The 26,443-nt window shown below is 42.4% G+C and overlaps 1 protein-coding gene across 1 annotated transcript in view; it reads right to left on the bottom strand.

Moving 5' to 3' along the window:
• LOC127044363 (cullin-2) overlaps positions 1-26,443 on the bottom strand; it is a 51,085-nt gene extending 24,642 nt beyond the window's left edge. The window contains exons 1-9 of the mRNA XM_050939132.1: positions 26,343-26,443; positions 23,348-23,407; positions 22,845-22,973; positions 22,611-22,697; positions 21,576-21,728; positions 21,047-21,124; positions 8,125-8,191; positions 6,856-7,019; positions 2,261-2,362 (exon numbers count right to left, since the gene is read on the bottom strand). Of these exons, the coding sequence (XP_050795089.1) occupies positions 2,261-2,362; positions 6,856-7,019; positions 8,125-8,191; positions 21,047-21,124; positions 21,576-21,728; positions 22,611-22,697; positions 22,845-22,973; positions 23,348-23,407; positions 26,343-26,360 (858 nt within the window). The 5' untranslated portion in view covers positions 26,361-26,443. The remainder of the gene's footprint in view (positions 1-2,260; positions 2,363-6,855; positions 7,020-8,124; positions 8,192-21,046; positions 21,125-21,575; positions 21,729-22,610; positions 22,698-22,844; positions 22,974-23,347; positions 23,408-26,342) is intronic.

Below are 26,443 nucleotides of genomic sequence, written 5' to 3'. Positions count from 1 at the left end.
AGGTGTGGGGGGCTGGGGATGTGGGGGGTGCAGGTGTCAGGGCAGAGGGGGGACTGGGTATGTGTGGGGGTGCCAAAGTCAGGGCTGGGGTTGTGGGGGGAGATGAAGGAGTCAAGCAGAGGTCTGGGTGTGTATGAGGGAGGTACAGGGCCAAGGGCAGGGGCCTGGGGTGCGTGTGGGGGTGGGGGAGCGAGACTCAGGGCAGAGGGCTGGGTGTGTGTGTGGGGGGGGAGGGCAGGGGGTCAGGACTCAGGGCAGAGGGCTGGGTGACTGCCCCCCAAAGAACCTCCAACCCCCTTGCTCCTTGTCCCCTGACTACTCCCTCCTGGGACCCCTGCCCCTAAATGCCCCCCAGAACCCCATCCACTATCTAAGCCTCCCTGCTCCTTGCCCCCTGACTGCCCCCCAGGACCCTACCCTCTACCTGTCCCCTGACTGCCCCAATCCTTATCCACATCCCCAAGCCCAGGCAGATTCCTGGGACTGCCATGCACCATCAAACCGCTCCCCGCCCCCTGACAGGACCCCAGAACTTCCGACCCATACAACCCTCTCCCTGCTCCCTGCCTGCCATAACCCCTCTCCACACCGCTGCCTCCTGATTGCCCCCTACCCTGAACTTCAGACTCATCCAACCCTCCCAGGTCCTTGCCCCCTGACCACACCCTCCAGAGACCCCTCACCCTAACTGCCCCCTAGGACTCTCTCTGCTCCCTGTCCCCTGACTGTCCTGACCCCTAACACACCCCAGAACTCCCATGCCTCACCCACCCACCCCCCGCTCCCTGACTTCTGCTCTCCAGAGACTCCCGCCCCTAGCCACACACACCCCCAGGATCCCACCCCCTATCCAACCCACCCTACTCCCTGCCCTGACTGCCCCCACCCCTTATCCACCCCCTCCCCCAGACTTAGACCCCTTACCTTGAGGCTCCAAGCAGAGCCAGATACACTACCCTGCGGGAGCGCACAGCCCCGCCTCTCAGAGCGCTGTGCGCGCAGCGGCAGGGCTCCGGGTGAGCAGGCAGCGTCTTTCCCTCCCTGCGGAGCCAATGCTGCCCCGTGGGAGCGCGCAGCCCCGGCCCCCAGAGCTCTGCACGCACGACGGCAGGGCTCCAGGGGAGGGGAGAAGGCGGGAGAGGGGCCGGTGGCTTGCTGCACTCAGCCCGGTGCTCCAGCCTGGGACCGCGGACCCTGTGGCTTGCCGCGTCGGGCAGGATTTTTAATGGCACGCGGAGTCCCAGCAGGCAGCCGCGTGCCATTAAAAACTGGTTCGCGTGCCGTCTTTGGCACGCATGCCATAGGTTGCCAACCCCTGCTATAGGCTAACAAACGTATTGGAGCATGAGCTTTCATGGGTGAATACGAAAGCTCATGCTCCAATACATTTGTTAGTTTATAAGGTGCCATAGGACTCTTTGCCACTTTTACAGATCCAGACTAACACAGCTACCTCTCTGATCATTGTTAAGGAAATAAAACACATCATGGAGTGTATTAATGGGCTAACGGTGCTTGCTTTAGGTGGACTGTGAGACATGAACACTTTCAAACAACCACCTGAGAAGTGCACTTATAGCTTACTAATGCACATCTTCTGGGAACTTATTCATATCAGAACATGGCTCATGATTCTAAATTCAACTTCTAGGGTAATTGTTTCCACCAGAAAACACAGTCCTTAGTAAAGAAAAAGCAACAACAGGGGAAAGTTTATACTGACTTTTTTTTTTTTAAACATTACCTTAAAAATATTTTATTGATACTTGAATTTTTTAAAAAAATTCTCTTTCCTTCTTTGGTCCTGGGACTCAGAATCTCACCTCTCTTCTCCCATTGTCCATGAACCCAGCTTCCCTTTGCAATAACCATGTTAGACTTTCAGTTTGTAATGAAAATAATAAATTGGGATTCCAAATTAGTTTTTTCCCCCAATAGTAAGTGGTCCTCTGGCCACAAAGTGCTGATGAAAGGACAGTCAGTTCCACAAGGGACAAAAGGAGAGTTTCCCCTCCCTTCACATTTTCTGCCCCAAGCTCTTCTGCCAGCCCCCGTCATCCTTCTTTTCCTCGGTAAAGCCTCATGTCCACACAAACCTTGCCCTGGTTTAATTAATATATTTTTAATGGATTTTGTTTAAACCCCTTTGTAGATACACTTGCATCTGTTTACACCAGACTTGCATTAATTTAGATGAAGTCAGTTTTAAATAACACTTTTATTAAACTGTTGACTTTTATAGATATTGAAAAATACTTGCCTGTGGTGTGTCTTTCTGCATTGATGTGGTAATTTTAAATTTTGTTCGTTTACTGCTGAAGTTCAGATTTAATGAAAAAGTAGACTCTGCTTCTATATCTTCCTGCAATATAAAAAAGCATTTGTGTATTTTAACATTCATAAATGTTGCCAAAAAGCATAAGCAACATACATATATTTTAAGGACAGCTAACAATTTATGGGGAAAATTAACACACTTAAATAGGACTCATATGCACGGTCAGAAGTCTATAGCACCTTATTAAAGTTTTGGAATTCTAAAGATCCATTTAAATGAAGTTCAACTTTTCTCATGCTATAGTTTATTTGAGCTGGAAAGTCAGCTTATTTTAGAACCAAAATAAACAGAAAGAACACTACCATATATAAAAACAGTGTTAATCAGTTCAAACAATGAAAGTAATTTTTTTCTATTACTGAAGCTACTTCTTTTAGTATTTCTAAAATACAATTTGGAGAGCTTTTTTTTTGAGAACACAAAGTGCATTTAAGCCAAAGAGGAGACTAGGATTTCCATTTACCTACAGAAGAGTTTTGGGGAGATAGCTGCATTTTCCACAGTCATTCTATATATTGCATGGTTTGCTTGCATAACAAAGAAATTAACACCTACAACATTTTCATAGTTGTAGTGTACATAAGGATTCAACTATGGGTTCTCCCATCATTCTAAACCTAGCTCTTTCCAAAAAACATCTGTTTCTATCCCCTCCAGGCTGGATTGCCATGCTAGCTGCTCACTGTGCTCTGAAGACGATGTCTCTCTAAACCGGACAGCAGGATGACATGTAGCATGAGCACATATCTTCTTTACCAGTTTCCAATCAAGTAATCTGTACAAGTACTACTAATTTTCCAACCACAGGAAAAAGGCAAGTTACTGGGCTCCTTCACTGAGTGTTTTGGAATACTGCCTAGCCACTGGCTGGCTCATATGCTTAGGTAGCAACTTTAATTTCACATTCTACAAGAAATCTAGATTATTAAATTAATATTTTTTGCCACTTTGGCACAGTGTTGGAAATATATTGAAGGTTAAGGAGCAGCAGTTACAAGCAATATAGCATATCAAAAACTAAACAGTTTAAGCACAATAATGCTAAGTATAAATCAGAACAAAAACACAATCTAGGTCAAACAGCCACTAGGAAGAAAATTAGACTGAACCAGTGAATCTATCACCAAGGGAGGGGGAAGTTAATTTCCCAGCTTCTTGAACTTCAACAGAAAGGAAGTATGGTATGTAACATACGTTGCGCTTTGCACTTTCTTTCCTAGCTGCTGTGTGGTTCAGATACTGGTAAACTACTTGCAAAATAGAAGTAAGTAAGTGCATTTCACTGTTTTCAGCACCCTGGAGTTCATCGACTTATGTAATAATAAGTAAGCTGATTTAATGTGCACAGCTCAGCTTTTTCTTTCTTTGGTGGTGTGAAAGGAAGACATAATTAGTACAGGTATTTTGGTACACGAACCCTCTAGCTAAAGGACAGACGCATATGAAAGTAAACATAACCAGAAAGAAAAATTACAAAGCCATTGTATTCCCCTTCCAGTCAGAAGTGATGTTAAAAAGGTATCTTTTTAGTCAGTGGGGATAAAGTATCAATTTGAGGCTCCAGAAACAGGATATTATGAAAAGTATTATATATGAAAATTAGAGATAGAAAAGACAGATTAGATCAGGGATTCTCAACGTTTTTCTTTCTGAGGCTCCCCCAACATGCTATAAGAACTCCACAGCCCACCTGTGCCACAACAACTCGTTTTCTGCATATAAAAGTCAGGACTGGCATTAGGGGATAGCAAGCACTGCAACTACCTGGGGCATGCAGGAAGGTAGGTTGCTCAGGCTTTGACTTCAGTCTCAGGTAAAAGAAAGGGCTCAGATCCCCATGTTTCAGCCCCATGCAGTGGGACTTCAGCTTTCTGCCCTGGGGCCCAGGGAGTCTAACACTGGCCCTGCTTGGTGAATCCTCTGAAATCTGCTCCCCCCAGGGGTCCCCAGACCTCTGGTTGAGAACAGCTGCATTATATGATCTTGTCTAGCACCTATAAGGGTAGAACATTCCCCTGACAAAAGGTGTATCAGATAGTAAATATAGCATTTCTCTCATATATGCTACCTATTTTTTGCAAGCCTTTGGTACCTTCAACAAAAAACATTTTTTATTTCACGGACTACTTTATTCTAAGGGTATGTCTACACTACGAAATTAGGTCTATTTTATAGAATTCGATTTTTTAGAATTCGATTTTATACAGTCTATTGCGTATGTCCACAGTAAGTGTATTAAGCTGGTGGAGTGCGTCCTCACTAGCATCGACTTACAGAGCAGTGCACTATGGGTATCTATCCCAGTTCCCACCGTCTCCGCTGCTCATTGGAATTCTAGGTTAAGCTCCCAATACCTGATGGGGGCAAAAACTTTGTCGCGGCTGGTTTTGGGTACATGTCATCAGTCCCCTCCCCGCCACCTTCCATGAAAGCAACGGCAGATAATTGTTTTGTGCCTTTTTTCCGGGGTCCTGTCTGACGGACCCGCTCAACCCGCTGCCTGCCTGGATAATTGGAACCCCAGGCAGACAGTGGGCTGAGCGCTGCCGGCAGTCTGGGGCTCCATCTGCCGGCTCCTGCCAGCCGGGATCCCGCTCAGCCTCGTTCAGCTGGCAGGCCTTGGTTAGGTCTACCAGGGATGCCTGGACAGACATGGCTATCCTTCCATTCGGTGCTCTAAGAGGAGTGAGTCCAGGTCATTTTCTTCTTTAAGTTTCGTCTCATGGAGATTCAGTCCTGCCTGGAATATCATGCAAGCTGGAGGCTTCTGCCTCAGGCTGCTCTCCCAGCTGGCAGTACCGCATGGTCGCACCTACCCCAGCCTGCCCCTTGCTCCCGTGGCTCATGAAGCCTGGCCAGTAGTAAGGAGCAGTTCAACTTGTGGAATGACAAATCCAGAACGAAGGATTGCACTCTGTGGGCCATGTTAAGATTATTTCAGAGTCTTAGATAGCATTTAGTCCCTATAAAAGGTTTCATAAAAATTCCCCCCCACCCCTAACAAAAATATTAATTTATCAGAGCAGCTGATAGGGTAAGGAACCCAGGACTATAACTTAGAGAGAGCTTCCATATTATTTAACTCATAATTGACTGAATTCAAAGTAAAATTTCACAGTACGATCTGTTCTAAGGCTAAAAATGCAGGAGGGGAGTCAGAAAAAGGAACAGTGACCCGTTTCTGCCCAGTTTCAAACCGGGAATGTTTCGCGTGTTAGGCGAATGTGATAACCACTACACTATGGGGCTTCTCTTTTTTTGCCACAGACTTTGCCAAATGCACAGGAACGTTTTCTCCAGAAAGTTACCTAATACCATGTCTATATCTATGGCCTTCCTGCTCACAAAGCGGTTATGCCCCCGCCCAAGGCTGACACAACACGTTGTGCATGTGACACAGCAATCTGGCTCGGGCAGGATGACTAGTGAGGCATGATACTTTTGCTGTTAAGCAAACACAGCAATTCTTTCCTGGCCTCTGCCACTGGATGCCTCCATGCATTACGCTGTGCCCTACCAGTGCGGAAGGACTGCATGAGCTCCGAAAACATGTTCTGGCGAGTGCATTTTTTTCACCTTCTAATCTGCGATAACCTCAGGGACGGAGATGAAAGGGGAGCGTAGAAACATTCTGGGGGAACTGCATGGTCACCTGTGCTGCTGAGTTTGCCACGCTGGCCAAACAGGAAATTAAATTCAAAAGTTCCCGGGGCTTTTCTTGTGTACCTGGCCAGTGCATCTGAGTTCAAAATACTGTCGAGCGGTCAAAATGGAACACTCTGGGATAGCTCCTGCAGGCCAATACCGTCGAACTGCATCCACATTATCCCAAATCAGACCCGGTGATGTTGATTTCAGTGCTAATCCCCTCGTTGGGGAGGAGTACAGAAATCAATTTTAAGAGCCCTTTAAGTTGACAAAAATGGCTTGGTCGTGTGGACGGGTGCAGGGTTAAATCAATCTAATGCTGCTAAATTCGACCTAAACTCGTAATATAGACCAGGGCTAAGACTTTAAGAGACCATACTGAACAAGTAGTTTGGTCCCAGCATCTGGGCAGTGCCTTTGCACTGTTTCCATCCCAAGCCACTACAATGCTTCTTTACTCCAAAATCAGCCTGGCTCTAGTGGAGCTATGCTTACTGAGTTTCCACTGATAGTTATTGCCTCTGAAGCCATAAAGAGAAGTTTTGCACACAAAAGGGGCTCAGCAGAAAAGATAATACTGCCTCAGCTGTATTACCTTTTCAGCAGACTCTGCTGGCACACAGCCCAGTGTGAGGAATTTGGATAGCATGTCTGTTTGTCTATCTTCCCCACTGGTTATTCCATCCAGAGGTGGCTGCTCATGCCTTCCCCACAGGGATCTGAGAACAGGCATAGGGGACAATAATATGGATATAAGTGAAGGGCAAGCACTTTTTTTTTTTTTTTTAAACAAAATAAACATCATGAGAAGACAGAAACAAACCATGACTGGAAATGTTACACATTCTCTTTGTGACATTACAACATACCTTGTCTAAGTCATGGCTGATCATTTTGACATCAAGTAACGATTTGATGGTTTTTGTAAGTTCCTTCTCATTCATCTGTGTGCTATCTTGAAGCTCTTTATAACTGACAGTTTCACTGTTGTTGAAGGCAAGCAGTACTGCCATTTGGTATGTTGTGACCATGGCTACATAAGGTTTACACAAATAGTTCATTTTTACTTCACCTGTAGTAGTAGTAATAAAAACAACAGTTTCATAAACTGGTATAATAAGTTCACAATTGTGTTGCAAAATCATACAAGATTTGATTATTAAAAGGTGTATGTCCAGTCCTCGACACACAGGGAGAGGTGCCCCTCCATGGCCCAGCCCAGCTGGAGCTGTAGTGGCCAGGGAGAGGCGTCTCTCAGCTGGCCCCAAGCTGCTGCGGTGAGAGAGGGCTGGAGTGAGTCCTCTCTCCCCACTGCAACCCCGGGGCAGTCTGTAGCACAACCTCTTCATCTCCCGCCCCACCCTAGAGCCATCACTCCCGCACCTCAATCCTCTGCCTCAGCCCTGAGCTCCCTCCCGCATCCCGAACTCCTCACTCAACCCCCCCCACACCTGAACCCTCTGCCCCAGCCCTGAGCCCCATCCCACACTCCGAACCCCTTGGCCTCACATCACTTCCATATTGGTGCACGTAACAAAATTAATTCCGCACATGGATGTAAAAAATTAGAGAGAACACTGCTAATAAGCATAATTTTTTTTTTTTTTTTTTTTTAACGGCTTCCTCCTAGTTGCGAATCACAGAGCTGAACCTCATGCAACAGGCAAAGGAAGCCAATTTATTACTAAATTTTTTTTTAAATGGTAGTTGGCAATTTAACTTAAACGGGTCTCACTTAAAACGTGTGTACTCATGTTAAGCAAAAAGGCCACCCAAGTAGTATAGAGCACTTAGCTGGTTGAAGGTCAGCTCATTGGTTAATAACGCAGAAGTTCTCCCATGGTCTTTCAAAGCCTACAATGTACATCAACTTTTTTAAAACCAATAATTGGCTGTAATTAATTATATGCATAAAATGGAGATCATAAAAGATTAATTAAGAAATGCTGCTTGAGATAAGGGCAAAACCATGTTAATATACCTATGAATGTAAAAAATGGCCAAATTATAAAAAACTTTGTTCCAAATTAGAAAGGAGCTTAGGTAAATGTAGAACAGAAAATTATTTATTGCCTGTTACGTGAAGCATGTGCTATTTTGTAAGTTTTCAATACACCAGAAATATGCATTTATTTTACCTGTACAAAGATAATGTAACCAAGTAAGCTTCCTCCCACTGAAGTGTTGACTGTAAAATAATTCAAACTGTAAAACAAAAGTCATCTTCAGTTAAATCACTTATAACTATTTATAGCCTTAATAATTCATTGTCACATTACTACTATAGTTAGTAGAAAAGAAATACTAACTTAATATTCAGCATTTTGTACCTACACATTTAAAAATACTACACAGTATTTCTTCATATATTTACAAGGTGTAAGTTGAAAAATTTGAGCTTTTAGTTTTGACTAAGATGTCTTAGCCAAACATGTTTAAATCTACATATTATATTTCGAAACCTAAGACTTTAGAGACTGAATGTGTCAGAGATGACACTAAGAAATCAATATATGAATTATCAATGCTGTAGCTCAGTATTGTTCAAATCTAAGTGCTGTCAATATTGATCTCAAAGGAATAATTGATAAAATTTTTATAACAATTATAATATTTACTATTATAGTATTAATTAGGGTATTAAAATTGCATTACTACTATTACTGTTGTTACATTGTCACTTCTATCATCATATGCACAGTACAGTTTTATTTGTAACCTTTCCTTTGATGCAATCATAATCCTTTATACACTAATTTTGATTCACTGTTTCAATCAAATTAGAAAACCCACTTCATCTGTTTTGATATAATTTAGCTAGAGCTAGATGTTTTGATGGATGTTACTATTAAAGCGAATCATATATAATGATTACATATTATGATACATACATATTATTTATGGTGCTGCACAAATATGGAAACAATCTACATTAACATCTCTCAGAATAACTTGCATCAATAAAGAAACGTAAAAGATAATTATTTTACATTAAATGTATTCTAATTTCAGAAATTTATTGTACATGACAAATATGTACCCATTTTTATGTTACCTATTTCCTCCACACATATTTATGTTAATAAATTAAAGGAAGTGGGTGCTTAAAGAAGAGTTCTTGTTAGAAAGACCTCAAAAAGCAGGTTTTATTTAATTCCCCAACATCGGGGTGATGACTTCTCAGAGCATAGCCCATGACAGCCAGAGATTACAGAAGAATAAAAGCTCAGAAGAACAATTATTTTCTCTTAATGAGTTCTTTGAAGCTGTTTTGAGCTAGATCTAAAGAGATTTTGTATCCTCCTAAAGCAAGCACAATTAGTTGTAAGTTCCTACTGACTAAATAAAATCAAAACAAAAATGTACCATATTTTGATTAACACAACTCTAAATGGCACAATAAAGTCAGAAATACAAGTAAAAGCTGTAGCTAACATTTAATTCTGCATATCCGCAAGGAAAAAAAAAAAGAGGACCAAGTCTAGAAGCAACATTGCCATCAGATAATCCCCTCATTATTATTCACAACAGGGGTCCAACAAGCCACAGAGATATATGTCCCTTAAAAAGCAAACAGTGACCTTCAAAAGCATCAAAGGTGGATTGAATTTCCCTTTACTGTTGCATTGGCCAGCCTGTGTGGATCACTTTAGTATTGTTTCACTTTTCAAACAGTTGAAAAATAAATTTCAACATCACAGTGAGAGTTAAACTAAGTCCCAAAATTAATTTTCAAAGCACAGGAATGCTACAATTTTCCATATGAGGCATTAAAAAGAAAGAGCAAGATATGAGCACAGCCTGAATTTCTGAATAATTCTGTAACATAACTGAAGCCTACATACTCCTGAAGTAGGCACTTTTAAGAGTATTTGTATTAGGTTATCTGGACTAAATATGATTAACATGTTTAAGTTATGTAGACAACCCTGTCAAATGTTTTTAAACATGTAATAAAAAAAGAATTGGTTCTAACTCTTTTTAAATAGGTTACTTTTAAGTCCCCCCCCCCCCCCGCCCCAGGAAAGCAAAATAAACACTTAGCAATCCAGTTTCCTCTCTCCTTCACTACTTACATTTTATATCATTACATTTGCTGCTGTCCTGTTTTACTAGACATGTGCTTACTGTTGATGAGCCAACAAAGGCATTATGTAAGCAGATTAGCTCTTACCAAAAGTAAGGGCCTCATTTCTTTCTAGTAGGCTGACAAATTCAGCAGGACTAACCATCAACAACTGCAGATAATACAATCACACCCACTCCACCCCAGTTTTCAGATGTGTCTCTGTGGAAGCAAGGTTAAAGTGCAAATTCCACTACTATTTTGATGTTTATAGAGAGTAATATGATCTCAGGCCTGCCACAACTGAGTTATCAAGATCTAATTGCCAAGATTATTAAAAATGAGTAGTTACTGCGGAGGCTTCAATTTCTGGCTGCCCTCACTGAATTTTGAAGGTATCTGATTTTCATGAAGTGCTGAATACTCACCACTTGTAAAATAGTCTCCTTTTTAAGGGACATCAAACTAGACACCCAAAACCTGAAGCACTTAAAACCATTGGTCTCTTGAAAAACCTTTGAAGAATATTATTCAAAACAGTAATAATCTTGTTAATTTCTTCCTCCTTTATGTTTTTACATACATTTTAGTGCTTGTGAAAGGTGTCACATTGAGAGCTCTGGAAACTGATTTTTGGTGCGACTATTTTAAGACATTTCAATATAAATTTCTCACGCTCATATTATAGTCACACACAGAAAATATATACAATAAGACAAGAGGCCCAAGGGCATAAAGATGTTCATTTAGAAATGAACAAAATGAAGGTTTCCTCTTTTTCTTTTAAAAAAAGTCCTTAATAGTATCTTCCCAGTATTATGGGACAATTTTGTTCCTCATCTGTAAATTGGTCTTCACTTTATTTTACACATACATATATATATTTTACACATACATACACACACACACAATTTGCCAATTCTGGCATTGCTGGGAAGTCTTGAGCATGGCTCTTGTAACTGAGGTGGCTCTCTAGAAGATTCTTGGAATCCAGTTCCCAGTCTAAATAGGCAGTGGTTACTTCATAATACCAGTAGATTCTTCTAAAGCTTAAGCATCCACATCTAAAAGTAATTTCCTATCAACAACAAACAGTAATTTTGAGAAGGGAATAAAGGATTGGTGGATTGTTATATATGAGAAAACCAATTTACAGGTAAGGAACAAATTGTTCCATTTCTCACACCATATGCAATCCACCAATCCTGGCACTGCTGGGAATTAGTAAATTGTAAAGAAGAGAACAAAGGGAGGGATCTAGGAAGGAAATGAAATGATATGAAAAACTAAACTAAATTCACGGGGAGTACACATTGCAGAGTGGTTCACAGGATCTTTTTGTACGGAATGGACGGCAGGAGAGGTTCCTTAACAGATTTATCTTCAAGTTCATTTCTTCTGTGGGCTAAAGGTAATTGTAACAAGAAAAGTTAGTTTGATACTCTGGATAAAGTTAGCAATTTCCCAAAAGCTCAAACAGAAGTTGCAGCAAGGCTTGCAAAACAGACTGAGTTTCCAACTGTGTATGGGAAAGCACAAAGGTAGTTCGATCCTTTAGACTGCATGAAGAAATCTAGAAATACAGGGGTGAGAATTCAGTAGATCTTCCCTTAGAGATCCTCCAAGCTCCTAGTGCCACCGTCTAAACCTGAAATTTTGCTGGAACCTTTCCTCAAAACCAGATAAACATACAGGCAGTCCCTTGACTGAGCCTTTGTTACAGCTGATGCCAGGCTTCAGTTATGGATCACATACGTTGGTAAGTTTTAGTTCTAATATTTTATCTACTTTCAGGATCTGCCCAGCAAAAGTCCAGAAGTCTCAGCTTCTCGTTTCTCAGCTGAAAGGGACAAGAAGCTCAGGTTCGGGAGTTTGGTTGGACTCCATGGTCAGGATGTTCTTTGGCTATGGGAAGAATATAAGGAGGTTCCAGGGACTTCTCCTTGAGACAGGCCAACAAAAGACAATTTTGCCTTGGGTCATTTTGGCCCAGTCTGACTTCTCTGTCATTATTAAACATCATTGCCAAGAGGAGAAACGTATAGGAGAGCATGCTTGACAACTTTAAGGAAAAGATGTCTATTTTCCATGTTGCCTTCTCCCAGTGCCTGAAGCAGTACACATTAGAACTGCTATTATAAGATGCAAATAAAGTATATTTTTGGGAAGTTCCAGAGCTCTAAGATCTTGAAGAAAACCTGCCTGCCTGTTCATCAATTAGTCCAGAGACACTTCCACACATAGTTCATCTTCCTTTAGGCCTATGTCAGAACCCTCATGAAGCACCTTTCTTCAGAAGCTGAATGCCTTTGTCTGACAGTGAAGGTAATGGGTGTCTAATTACAGCACTTCACAAGGACCATTCTGATTCCCAGTGAAAAACAAATTTCTTCAGGATGAACCTAGTGGCCCAGAATTCCAGGCAGCTGATACCGTACGGAACTTCCTTCTTGCACATGGTACTTGAGGAAGCCCAGGTGAATAACCCAGCCCCTCTCAGCTTGCATTCATGAAGATCATGATTACATCAGAAACAGACTTCCCTTAGTGCAAGCTCTTGGGAGAAGAGTCCACCGTCTGAGGAAATGAATTACTTGTGCTGGAATGGTGGTATGCAGGTATATGGTCTCGCCTTAGTCCCATACCAAAACAAAGCCTGGAGAGGGGGAGAATTAAGGATGGGTTGAAAGGATACCAGAATGCATAGAAGATATAGAATCTAACAAATGGTTATGACCAGGTTGGACTGAACCCTTTAGTTTGTGGGACCTGTGATCTATGAGAACCACCTGGTTGATATGAACGTGAGGTTGAGTGCTTAGGAGGATCATGTCTCATAAGAGAGCTCTTATAGTGCACCATAAACCCATGGTCTGAAAGAAGAGAGAGCACTTGTCCATAAGTATGCTGGAAGAAACGAGATCTCACAAGCAGGTTGTTCAAGCTATGGAAAACAAGAAATTTCCCCCCCACACTGAAGTTGGCACCATTATCAATAGGATTTTTTAGAAGATTTTTAGAGCTAAGAAAAGATCAAAGGACAGAACAATGTACTAATAATATCAGTTTATCAGTAGCAAAACAAATGAACGTGGAATGAGCCATATAGACTGGAGTAAGGAGGTAAACTTTAACGTATCCCGTGAGAAGCTGAAATGAATCTAGTCAGAAGCAGACAAGTTCAATGATATAGCCCTTTGACAATCTCAAAGCACTGGTCCTGATTTTCATCTAGGCCAGTAAAAAACAAAACAGTTACTGACCTTTTGTAACTGTTCTTCAAGTTGTGTTGCACATGTCCATTCCAATGTAGGCGCGTGCACACCCTGACACAGTTACCACCAAGGAAAAAAAATTCTGGCACCTGTTAGGTCAGCTCTAGCGCCCGCTGGAGCCGTGTGCTCATAGCACCGGTACAAAGGGCCCTGCTGAGCCGGCGCCCTTCAGTTGCTTTTTCCCCCAATCACTCCAAGACAGGAGATGGTAGGTGGGCCTTGGAATGAACACGTGCAACACATCTTGAAGAACAACAATTACAAAAGGTCAGTAACTGTTTTCGAGTGCTTGCACATGTCCATTCCAGCGTAGATGACTCACAGGCAGGTGCACTGGAGGTGGGCTCAGAGCTTAAGGACAAGTAGACTGCAAAACTGTGACACCAAAGTAGGCCTCATCTCTGGCTTCTTGAGTGATGGCACAGTGTGCTGAGAACGTGTGCACTGAGGACCAGACCCCAGCCCTGCAGATATGCTGAATAGAAACTTGATCCAGGAAAGTAACTGAAGAGGCCCAAGACCTTGTGGAATGAGCGGTCAGGTTTGGCAGAGGGGGAGCCCCCACGAGGTCATAACATGCCTGGATACATGACGTGATCCAAGAGAAAATCCTCTGACCAGAGAGGGGAGTCCTTTCATTCTCTCTGCTACAGCTATGAAGAACTGCAGTGATCTGCAGAACAGTTTGGTTCTCTGAATATAAAATACCAGAGCTTGTCTAACATCCAAGAAATGGAGATGTTCCTCCCTATCTGCACGCAGCTAAAGATAGAAAACTGGTAGGAAAATTGGCTGGTTGCAGTGAAATTGAGAAAACACTTTCGGGAGGAACTTTGGATGCAGGCATAGCTTCACTTTATATTTGAAGAAAACTGTATATAGGCGGCCAAGCCCTCACCTCGGACCCCTGATCTCTGAAACTCTCCTGGCTGACGTAATGGCCACCAAAAAGGCCACCTTCCAAGCGAAGTGCAACAGTGAGCATGTTGCTACTGGCTCAAAGGGCAGGCTCGTCGGTTTTGACAAGACAAGGTCTAGGTCCCCGGGCGGGCGGGGAGGAATATCAGCTCCTTTATCTGAGGGAACACCCTCTCCATCCTTTTGAGAAAACAAATTACCATCTTGTGAAAGACAACTGACCTACTGCTGACCTTCAGATGAAAGGCTGAATTAGCTGCCATGTGGACCTTGACTGAAGAAAAAGCTAGGGCTTGCTGCTTCAAAAGTAGGAGATATTCCAGAACAAGCTGCAATGAGGACTGCACAGGTAGAACACCAGGCTTGGAAGACCAGATGGAGAATCATTTCCACTTCGCCAGGTATGTCGCTCTAGTGGAAGTTTTTCTGCTGCCCAGTAGGACTTTACGAACCTGTTCTGAGCAAGCCTGGTCTTCGGGGTTCAGCCATGAAGGTTCCAGGCCATCCATGAAGAGAGATGAGGTTCAGATGGAGCAGCTGGCCATGGTCCTGTGTGATTAAGTCTTGGTGAAGTGGGAGCTGGATTGGGACTTTCACTGAAAGGTTTACGCGGGCAGTGAACTTCCGTGCTCTCTGGGCCATAAAGATGATTCATGTTTGGTCCTGCATGATCTTTGAAAGAACCTTGTGAATTAACACTGGGGGACAGAGAGGGAAAGCATAAAACAGGTAAGTCGTCCATGCTAACAGGAAGGCATCTGTAAGAGACCCACGGCTGGGTCCCCTCAGGGAGCAGAACTGCTGGCATTTCCTGATGTCACGGGGTGCAAACATGCGTATATGGGAACTACCCCAATTTTGGAAGATGTCCATTGCAATATCCGGGAGAAGAGACCACTCATAGTTAGGGGAGAAGGACCTGCTGAGGCGATCTGAGAGCTGGTTCTGTGCACCTGGTAGTGAGATGATCGGATGAGCCTGAAGGCAGCTTATCAAAATTAACAAGGGGTTCTCCTGAAGCAGTGCCTTTGCCTGCAAAGAGTCAAGAACTACCCCGATGAACTCTATTCTTTTGATGGGGATAAAAATAGACTTCTGGTCATTTATTAATAGCCCCAAAGCCGGGAAGGTCGATTATATAAGATCGATGTTGGGCTCCCCCTGAGTTCTGGCCCGACCCTTGATCAGCCAATCGTCAAGATACGGGAAAATGTCAACTCCCCTTCTTCTGAAAAAAGACACTACTACTGCAATACACTTGGTGAAGACCCACAGGGGAGCTGATAGGCCAAATGGCAGAACCATGAATTGCTAATGGGTCTGGTTTAAAACAAATCTTAGAAAGCTTCTGTGTCCTTGGAAAATTGATATGTGGAAGTGTGTGTCTTTCAAATTGAGGGTGGTATAACAGTCCCCTGGATCCAGCGAAGGGATGATGGAGGCCAAGGAGACCATGCAGAACTTCAGCTTCTTGAGATAGTAGTTGAGCTGTCACAGAGTTAGGATCAGTCTGAGACGCCTCCAGTCGGCCCCTCCCCAGCTTTTGGGATCAGGAAGTAGCGGGAATAGACTCCCTTTCCTCTTAGCTGATGCAGAAACTCTTTCACGGCCCCCATCCGAAGAAGGCATTGGACTTCTTGATCCAATAGTTGCATGTGAGAAGAGTCTCTGGAGAGGGGCGGGGAGGGTGGGGTTGACAAAAATTGGAAGGTATACCCAAATTCTTCTGTATTTAGGACCCAGAGGTCCAAGGTAATGTGGTTCCAGGTGCTCAGGAAATGGGACAGACTGTTGGGAAAAATAGAAGTAACTGGATCCTGAAGTGAAGGGTGCTTCAAAGGGACAGACTGCAATGTCATGAATGCCTTGTTCTTTTTCCTTCTCTGGAGGTGTCTGGATAGTTGAGAGAAGAAATGCCCACACCGCTGGGGCCTATAATGTCTTCTAGATGCTGCAGGTGAATACAGGCCCAGGGATTTCAAAATTTTCTTATAGTCGTAAGAGCTATAAAGCATCTGCAAATTAGTATCTGTTTGCTTCAAACGGAAGGTCCTGGAGCCTCTGCTGCACTTCCTGAGGAAACCCAGAAGATTGTAACCATGAGCTCCTGTGCACGGTGATAGCCGTGGCCGTTGATCTGGCAGCAGAATAGGCGGCGTCCAAGGCTGCCTGCAGGGAGGCCCGGGACATTGTCTTCTCTTCTTCTACAAGGGAAGAGAACTCTTGCCTGGCACCCTAGGGAACCCATGTCCTTAAATTTTTGCACTACTTCCCAAGTGTTAAACATAGAGACCTAGCAAGGCTTGCTGGTTCACTATGCAGAGCTGCACTCCCCCTGTGGAGCAGGCTTTCCTGCCAAACAAGTCCAGCTTTTTGGGACCCTGTGTCCTGCTTGACCTTGATGGTCCCTATCATTAGCAGCTACCACCACTAAGGACCGAGGGGAAGGGGGAGAGAATAGGGATTTGCAGCCCTTAGCAGGCACAAAATATTTTCGCTCCACCCATTTAGCTGTTGGCGGGAGAGAGGTGGCGATCTGCCAGAGAGCCCTAACGGGTTCCATGATTGCCTCATTAAGGGGACGAGGCACTCCGGAGGGGCCTACCACTGCCAAAATGTCCAGAAGGCCATGTGTGGTCTCTATCACCACCTCCACCTGGATGCTCAAATTCAGGGCCACCTGCTTTAGTAAGTCCTGGTGGGCCTTGCAGTCATCCTGGGGTGGGGATACCCTAGTAGCCACCAGCGCCTCATCTGAGGAAGAAGAAGAGGCGGCGGGTAAGGACTTTGCTCTTTCCTCTGTGTCAGCAGTGACCTGAGGGACACGCTCCAGCAGCTTGGTACCAGGCTCAGTACTGGGCTCAACAGCAGAGTCCAGGTCTGGTGTCTTGCAGCATGGAATCAGAGGCACTCTATCCTTTAAGGTTACCGAATAAGAATGCCTTGAGATGGTGCCCTGGCCTGGCTGAAACCCCCATAGGTTCCAAAAAGGCTACTGCATCGGTGCCTGTCCCCATTATCCACATGTTCGGAGGCAACACTGCACTAGATGTCCCAGTAGCATGGGCGGTCCCAGCAGTGGGAAAAATAGGACCTCAGCACCGACACTGATGAAGAAGATGAGGGGACCATGGAAGTGCCGATCCATCCGGTGCCAGCGAGCAGTTCTGTGGGGACACCTTGGGTGAGGCAATTAGAGGGGGTTTACCCCTGGAGAGTGGTCTCAGTGCCATTTGGAGGCTGGGGGAGGGCTCTTTGCCACTCAACAACACTGAGTCCTGGATGTCAGGGGATCCTGGTACTGGCAGCATGAGTAAGTCCCTAGCTGCCGCATACGCCTCCAGAGTGGACAATACAGCAAACTGTCTGCTACGCTGTCTGCTGGAGGTGCATCCCTCGACAGGGTATGTGGAGCCGGAGTCGGTGCCAATGCTGATGGTTGGGGCTGCAGCAGCGCCAGAGAGGGAGATTGGCATGATATGAGTCTCACACTATTCCTGTCCCCTTGCCTGCTCCCTTTCGGTATTAGGGAACAACTTCTGTCTCAGTGCTTGTGGTGCCTCTTCCTGGGCAAGGAGGAGCAGTGCCGAGAGACTATATTGGTGGGAGACGCACTCCACACCAACGCAGAGGTACTCGGTGCAGAGTCTGATTGTGGCTCCGATGCTGGCCTCAGGGCTGCCTTCATCAGGAGGACCTTCAGTTTCGCTGCCTGGTCTTTTGGGGGGCAGGGCTTCAACTCCCTGCAGACCTGACAGCGATCCTTCCTGTGAGCTTCCCCTAAATACTTTCGGCAACTTGAGTGCAGGTCGTTCAATGGCATCAACTTGCTACAAGAAGAGCAGGGCTTAAAGCCTAGTGACCAAGGGAGGCATACCTTGCCACCAGGGAGTGGACAAGCCTCTTCTATACATCTAGAGGTGTTCGGTTACAAAAGATTACTAAAATTACTTTCAAACTAATATATACACATGCAACGAATGAGAGGAAACCAGTGGAAAAGATTGCCAAAGCAACGAGGGAAGTTCCAGCAACCGTTAAGGGTGGTAAGAAGGAACTGAAGGGCGTAAGCTCAGCAAGGCCTCTTACACCTGGTGCCATTGGTGCACAGTATCAGGGGATGCTAGAGCCAACCTGATGAATACCACTAAGGGAAAAATATTCCAGCAACTGTGCTCAGGGCACACATACCCCTTCATTGAAATGGACACGTGCAAGCACTCGAAAAACATAGGTTTAGTCTCTCCTTGAAGGACAGAAGTGGGGTGTGGCCCAACCACTCTTCATTGTTGCTTGACAGAAGCATAGGGTTTGAAAGCCTGCACTTCTGGAAAGAGCATCTAGAATAGTAACCTCTGGGTCTGCTCTGAAAAGAGAGAAAAGATACTTTGAGTGAAAGGCAGAGTATCTGTACTGTCTAAATCTGGTTCTTTGATTTTTCCCTTGTTCACCCAAGGAAACTCAAGCTCATTCAGCTCTGAGGATTCCTCAGTGGTGATGTCTAGGATCTCCTTCAAAGAATACACCACCTGTGAAGTGAGCCTGAATCATGGTCAGTTGAAATACTGTTTATATGTGGAGCACAGCACAGAACTCAAATAGCATATATCATCACAGAGACCTTTAACAAACATTTTACCTTCCTAGTATGGTTTCTACATTTTACTGAAGGCTTTTAGGTAAGACAGTGAGGGTCTAGAAGTAACCAGACAGATCAAAGCCACAATATGGGCTGTAGAACAGGAATCCTAATTCCTTGAAAATGGATTCAAGCTTTCAATATCAAAGTTCTCGACGGGTGGGCAACATGCTTTAGGTAGCTTCCCTATTGGCTTTATTTTCAGAGGCCCAGGGAAACAGAGAAAAAAGAAAATCTGGAGAGCTTCTATTTTCAAGCCTTTAATGACAAGCCACCAACTAAGGTAAGGTGCTCAGTTCAGACTAACGTACTGTCCATATCTGAATCTAACTCACAAAAGCTTACAACTCTCTGAGGTTTCAGTCTTTCCCCCCCAGACATTTTTGCCTTTGAATCTCTGGAGAAGTGTGGTGCATACTAAAGGAGAAGGCCCTTGAAAACCCAGAGGAACAGTGTCCAGAAATTAAAAAGAATTCTTGCAGGATCTTATATTGGAGAGTCCTGGGAAATAGGGAGAAACATTGCCTTTGCCCAAAAACATAACTAAGGTAGTTATTAATTCATATATCCAATTCCTGTCAGTGTACTATCTGAGGAGCATGCGGACTCAAGAACCTGGAGCACAATAAAAATTCTTGGGAAGAGGAAAAGAACAGCCATGCTAAAAGGGAGCGGACAGAAGCCCAAGGCAATGAAGAAGGGATCAGACGATTATTTTAAAAGAGAATCAAAAAGGAAGGAATTCCAGAAGTGGAGTAGGGACTACTTGACTCCTCCTCAGTCTTGCCCTCACTGGACATCTTTGGAATCATTGCTGAGTGGGGGCGTTGCTAGTTTAGCAAGCTGAGGCATAGCTGTTGACAGCATAGGAAAAAGGAGCATTATGTGTGTGCAAGTGGTGAAGGAGTAGACTGGCAAAGCTGCTTTCACTGGCTAACAGTGGAGACCTTTTGTGGGTGAGTATGTCTGTTGGTGGGTCTTAAGGCCAGTGAGGGAAGAAAGACACCAAAGGAAGAGCATAAAAATGTTCCCATTTAATAACAGTAGTAAAAGGGGCCTCCTAATAGGTCTGAGGGAGAAAGCTGTTGCAGAAGCCGTGAAACTAGGAGCATGTTGAGGAGCCACCTTCTAATAAAAGGCTGTATATTCACCTCCAAGAATCCTCTAGAGAACTGCATCAGTGATAACAGCCACGGGGTGGGACTTCCCAGCAGTGCCAGGATTCGTGGAATGAGTGTATGAGAATATTTTCTTGTTTGATGTACTACAAGATTTAATATTGCTTAATACACTAAAGTTGAAATTGGAATATTTCATTAAAACACTTTAAACACTATTATTGAGTAGCAAAAAGACACTTTACAGCAAATATAGATGTTTTCCATTAGACATCAATTTAAGATTATATCCTGAAAGTGTACATGTACACTTCTATACAATTCAGTACATCTGATAACATCAAAATATTTTTCATTCCTATATGCTTTCTTTCCAATGCGCTTCACAACCTACATACATGTTGACAGAGGTCAGCATAGATATTTTGTATATTTTAAATATATACAGGGTACGTATAATTATAATTTAGAATACAAGAATGTAATAAAAACACAGGGCCTCTGAAATGGTGCCACTTCTAGGACGGAGGGCAAAAAGCAATCATACAGCATTCTGAATGCCAATGGGGTGGATGGAGATTTTTGGACAAAGGCAAGGAGCACAGGGCAAACCTATACTGTTCTGAAAAGTTAAAGAAGAGCTTTCATGCAGAACAGTCAGAATCTTGGTTTTCAAGGGCTCCTCTGAATCACAGGACAAGATACTTATGTGTGCTGTTAAGAGTTTACATTAGAAAAGATCATCTTTTCCCCTTGAATATAAGAAATCAGCATTTGAGCTCAGAGGCATGTACCTATAAATTTCAATTATTTGAAGAGCTAGAAGGGCACAGCTAAAATTTGAAAACTTGGAATTTCAAAAGATCAGAATCCATCTGGGGAACCCATTCACATTTCAGATAACTGAAGCTTGGACAACTGTGATTTATGTATACACCTGACAGACACAGTGGCCTCACAATAACAATTATCAGATTTTTGTTTGTGATTGTTTGAGATTTTATATTAATTTTGCTACAAATTTGCAAGGAACTACTAACCTACCATCTGCACACTTTTTTCCAGTTCCTGAGGAATTGCAAATGTTGATGAAGAAGCCTGAGTTAGAGGCCATGCACCAGCCTGGGGGGGAGGGGGCGGGAGAGAAAAAAAATTAGCATTCCAACATGTTACAATGAGCTCCAAGGAGCATATACACTAAATAAAATCTTCCTCTTAAGAACTGGTCCTATAGTTCAAGTCAAGTTATAAGACATACGAGTTAGAAAAGGAGTTGTATGACTCACTAAAATGCATACTGTTGTGAGGCCTTTGCTCTAGGTAAGAAAACGTTTAAGGCCTTTGTTTCCATCTTACCATTATGCAGTGTAGAGGGTAGACGATCTTCCAAAAAAGCTAGGAATAATAGCCTGTTTTATATCATCAGGATTGTTAAACAGTGATATCAAATTTATAAGTTGTCAATTTCAGTCTGAGAAATATTCATATCAGTTAGATTTTAGAAAATTATTTTTGTTAATGGAAATACAAGAATAGCAATACAACTGAATAGCAATAATTTATTCACTAGTACCTGTAGAACATATATCTGAAAACTAATTCCCAAATCTATAATGGCATCCTGGTTTTTGATAAAGTTGTTGAATTTATTGTTGAGATCAGCGCTAACGCTCATGTCTGTATACATTCGATGGAGCTTGCTGGTAAACTCATAACCACAGGCTTGCTGTAATGAAACATTTAAATACATTTCATAGGTAAGGTAATTCTTAATATATTAGACACATTTATTTTAAAAAATTAAATTATGAATACATTCACAAAACAGTACTGATTTACAGATTTCTATATTGCTAATGCACTGTCATCTACAGCCAATATTGCCTTCATATATAAAATTATATAACCTGTCTTAAGAGGGTTGCTTTTCTACACAACTTATTTCTAAAAATGGTCCATGCCCAACACTAACTTACAAAACTGAAAATTTCGAACAGACTGCCTTAGTTTTGCTCACTGACTGGTACTACTATTATGGAAATATGGGTCAAGTGGCACATTTTATACAACTACCCAAAATAAGGAACTACTTTTAATATTTGGGGTTTTCTGGGTAATGGGTTTTTTGTGTATTAATACATGAATTCAGAACAGATGACGCTGCAATTTTTCATATCACCTACTGGCAACAGCAGCTACCAATTGCTAAATTAATTTTGGCACCCTCTACTGACCCCTCTTAGGCCTTGGCTACACTGGCGCTTTACAGCGCTGCAACTTTCTCGCTCAGAGGTGTGAAAAAACACACCCCTGAGCGCAGCAAGTTACAGTGCTGCAAAGCACCAGTGTAAACAGTGCCCCAGCGCTGGGAGTGTGGCTCCCAGAGCTGCAAACTAATCCCCACAGGGAGATGGAATACCTGCAGCGCTAGGAGAGCTCTCTCCCCGGGCTGGCGCCGCAACCACACTCGCACTTCAAAGTGCTGCCGCGGAAGCGCTCCCGCGGCAGCGCTTTCTCGAGTTTCGAGTGTAGCCAAGCCCTTAAACGAGACATGCTTCAACAGTTATTACTGCTATTTATTTTATTTTGAAAGAATAGTTCGTATTACCTTTAGTTTATTAATCATGGCTTCTTCAGAGTCCATAGACATAGATAAACCATGAATTAATCGTTTTGCCAACATTCTGGCATAGAACTGTATGAAACAAAACAAAGTAAGCAAAATATTTTCTCAGCAGAAAGGATTTTTTTTTTAAAAAGAATGTGAACACAAACATCCAATGTAAAGCTGTTTAGATAAATTACATTTCTGGTTTAACATTCACTAAAAATTGGAGATTACCTTCTGGAAAACATCTTTGTCATCAATGTATTTGAAAACGGTAATGAAACTTGTAAGTTTATCTTCTACTTCATTCTCTGTCATTCCTTTGGCTGATTTCTTCAGCAAGTTGTCACAATACTTGGCCAGCTCAAGTAAAAAAACAAAAAGCAAAACAAAATCTACTTGTCAAGCTAGAGAACAACAGTATTTGAAAGTATTTGCAACTACTAAATACGGGTTAAAACGTGACTGACAGAGCTCAGATTACAAATGACACAAACAAGAGACAACAGGCCATATTTTGAAACAAAGGCATGTAAAATTGTGTGCTCAGAACATGCACATTTTGTGTGGGTTAAATAGGTTAAATGCCTATTTTTAAAAAAGATTTTTCAAGACGATTCAGTAAGTGAAAATTATTTTCATTTGGTGACCACCGTGTGTTAATAATGATTGGTTTGAGGGTTTGGGTTTTTGTTTTAAACTATTATAAATATTACAGCATGATAGTTGTTACTTACCAGCTCAGGCGCTTTGCAGATCGACTTGGGTTCCCTATAGTTTACTACTGATGTTAGAGCCTATGTAGAAATACACAATAAAGACAAATTTTAAGAAATACTTTAACTTTTGCTTTGGTGGTTTACAGGGAGGTATGAAGACACTGCAAGTTCTTCAGGGCAAAGACTATCCTAACAAAAGACAAACATAGAACAGAAGAATGGACAAGAAGAGGGAGATAATGATTGACATACATAATGCGAAACAGTATACGATGAGCAAATTGTAAGCGGTGATATTTATTAAGCAAGAGTGTGGAAGGACCAAGGCAAGGAGAAAATAGCACAGGTGAGCAAGTCAGCTATGGAAAGCAAAAGCAGTAAAGACTCCTGTGGCACCTTGCAGACTAACAAACGTATTGGAGCATGAGCTTTCGTGAGTGAATACCCACTTCGTCGGATGCATGTAGTGGAAATTTCCAGGGGCAGGTACATATATGCAAGCAAGAAGCAGGCTAGAGATAACGAGGTTAGTTCAATCAGGGAGGATGAGGCCCTCTTCTAGCACTTGAAATGTGAAAACTAAGGGAGGAGAAACTGCTTTTGTAGTTGTCTAGCCATTCACAGTCTTAGTTTAATCCTGAGCTGATGGTGTCAAATTTGCAGATGAACTAAGCTCAGCAGTTTCTCTTTGAAGTCTGGTCCTGAAGTTTTTTTTGCTGCAGGATGGCTACCTTTAAATCTGCTATTGTGTGTCCAGGGAGATTGAAGTGTTCTCCTACAGGTTTTTGTATATTGCCATTCCTAATATCTGATTTGTGTCCATTTATCCTTTTCTATAGTGACCGTCCAGTTTGGCCGATGTACATAGCAGAGGGGCATTGCTGGCATATGATGGCGTATATTACATTGGTGGACCTGCAGGTGAATGAACCAGTGATGGTGTGGCTGATCTGGTATGGAAAAGCAAGGTCACAGAATTGTTTTGATTAGGAATGCAAAGGAGGAGAGAGGATGCAAGGTGAAGAGGAAGAAAGATGTTCCAAAAGTAGAGAGCAGGATGAACAAACACGAGCATGGGAGAACACAAAGGGCGCAAGAAGATGAGAAATCAGAACAGTACATAATTTGGCCTGGGAGTACACAGTGGGGAGTGAAAAGATAGAGCAAATTAAATACAAGAAACAGCAGCAAAGCCTTAAGTCAGGAGCATATATTTGAACTTCAGGGGGACACTGTAGACTGTAAAAGTATCTCAGCATCTAAAGGACTATGGGGAGAAGCGGAAGAGGCAGATCTTTGAAACGTTATGGTAAAGATGAGATCTGGAGAGAGTCTGAATGTGAGGGAGAAGAAAAGGGAATTAATGATAACTCAGAATCAGGGCATAAGTGATGAGAAGAGTAAGGGAGTTGTCAACATTAGTATTCTGAACAGCGGTTCATATTTAAGTCTTATTGAAATAATTGCAACACAACTTGAGTATATGCAAAACCAAAAAATACCATACACTAGTTCCTGTGGAACTCACATACATTCAAGGATTTTTGGGTCACAAGTTATTTTCCAAAGAAATCAAGCAGAAGGGCTTCACTGAAGCTCCCTACTCCTGTGTTTTTTGTGTTTTCCAGGAGTTTGAAGTCCCCTCCCAACCCCCATAGGCTCCACATTGCTGAATCACATGTCGTCTTTGGAGGAAAGGGGTTACAGAGGCCTTCTCTGGAAGGAACCTTGTCTACACTCTGTATATGCAGATATGGGATTTTAAGCTTCAAAATTCAACAAACATTTAATTGACATATGATATAGGCAATATTTATCACCACAGATAACCATTAACTTTCTATATTACATTATGAAGCTTAAAGCCAAAACTCATCTGTACAGGAATAGGGTCAAACTTAGAACTCCTCTGCACAGTGCAGCATGTGGTTCAGCAACATCCTGATACATGGCTACAAACTCCTGAAAAGCCCTGTATTAACAAAATATATGATGTGACAAAAATAGACATAACTCTTAGAAGCTCAGAATAAGTGATATGGCAAATATACAATATTTATCCTAATCTATATCTTTATCCCTAAAAAAATATCTAAGACATCAGGTGTCCAGAGTTTGGTGACAGGAGAGAAGAAAATTTTAATAGTTAAAATATTGTACATGTGAAAATTATAATCCTTGTCCAACAAATTAAGAACTGGTGGAAGGCATTAGATACCATTCATCTTTTCTTGAGGAAACCAGAAACCTGATCGTGAGAGAGCCTCGTCATGCTATTTGAAAATAAACTGCTACTACTACTTCTACTATTATAATCTAATTTGCATTATATTTATACGGTGCTAATTGTAGCACCTAGGAACAAATGCCTTAACTGGCTATACATTTTACAAAACAGTTATATAAATCTCATCTCCCAAAATATTTACTTGATTCTAAATAGAGTTTGGTCCTCAAAATGGTAAGTAATCAGAACAGGGCAATTACCTATGTTGAGCAATTAAACAGTTTCGACACAACTCTGTATGATCAAGTAATTTCTAACAAGATAAAAAATTAACGTTTATTTAACATACCTGGCAACCTCAGTGATCAGAGTCTAATTTATTGTTGCCAAGAAAAAAAAAGGTAGTTTTGATGTTGTTTAAAAGTTGCTTAGTAGACACATTATAAATATACATATTTTATTTTCATATTAGTTGGAGATAAGGGATCCATTTTCATTTCAATATTTTCAATAGCTCTTTTGACGAAAAAGATGTCCATCCTTTGAGGTTGAATTTGAATACCGATGGTTGGAAAAAACGTGACTGTTTCCTTTGTACACAGGATCTATTTTTGTGAGTACTAAATTACTTAGCTTTTTTTCCTTTTGCTTTAAAACAAGAGAACTCCATGAGAGTTCCCTCCAGGGTATTGTTTTACTGCTGAACAACGAACTCTACCACGCTCTGGTGAAAAAAAAGTATTACATATTCTGGAGTGCAGTGTTTATTATATTGTGAAAAATTACCTTGTCAAGGGCACTCATAAAGTGCTGGTCACCATTCAAAACGGTGTTGATAAGTTGAACAAATTTACTATGTACTTCCAAAACAGACTCCACAAACTGAG

This window comes from Gopherus flavomarginatus, chromosome 2 (assembly GCF_025201925.1).
Source record: "Gopherus flavomarginatus isolate rGopFla2 chromosome 2, rGopFla2.mat.asm, whole genome shotgun sequence".
NCBI classification, from domain to species: domain Eukaryota; kingdom Metazoa; phylum Chordata; order Testudines; family Testudinidae; genus Gopherus; species Gopherus flavomarginatus.
Note: the sequence above shows the minus strand (reverse complement) of the source record. Positions and strands in the feature narration are given on the sequence as shown.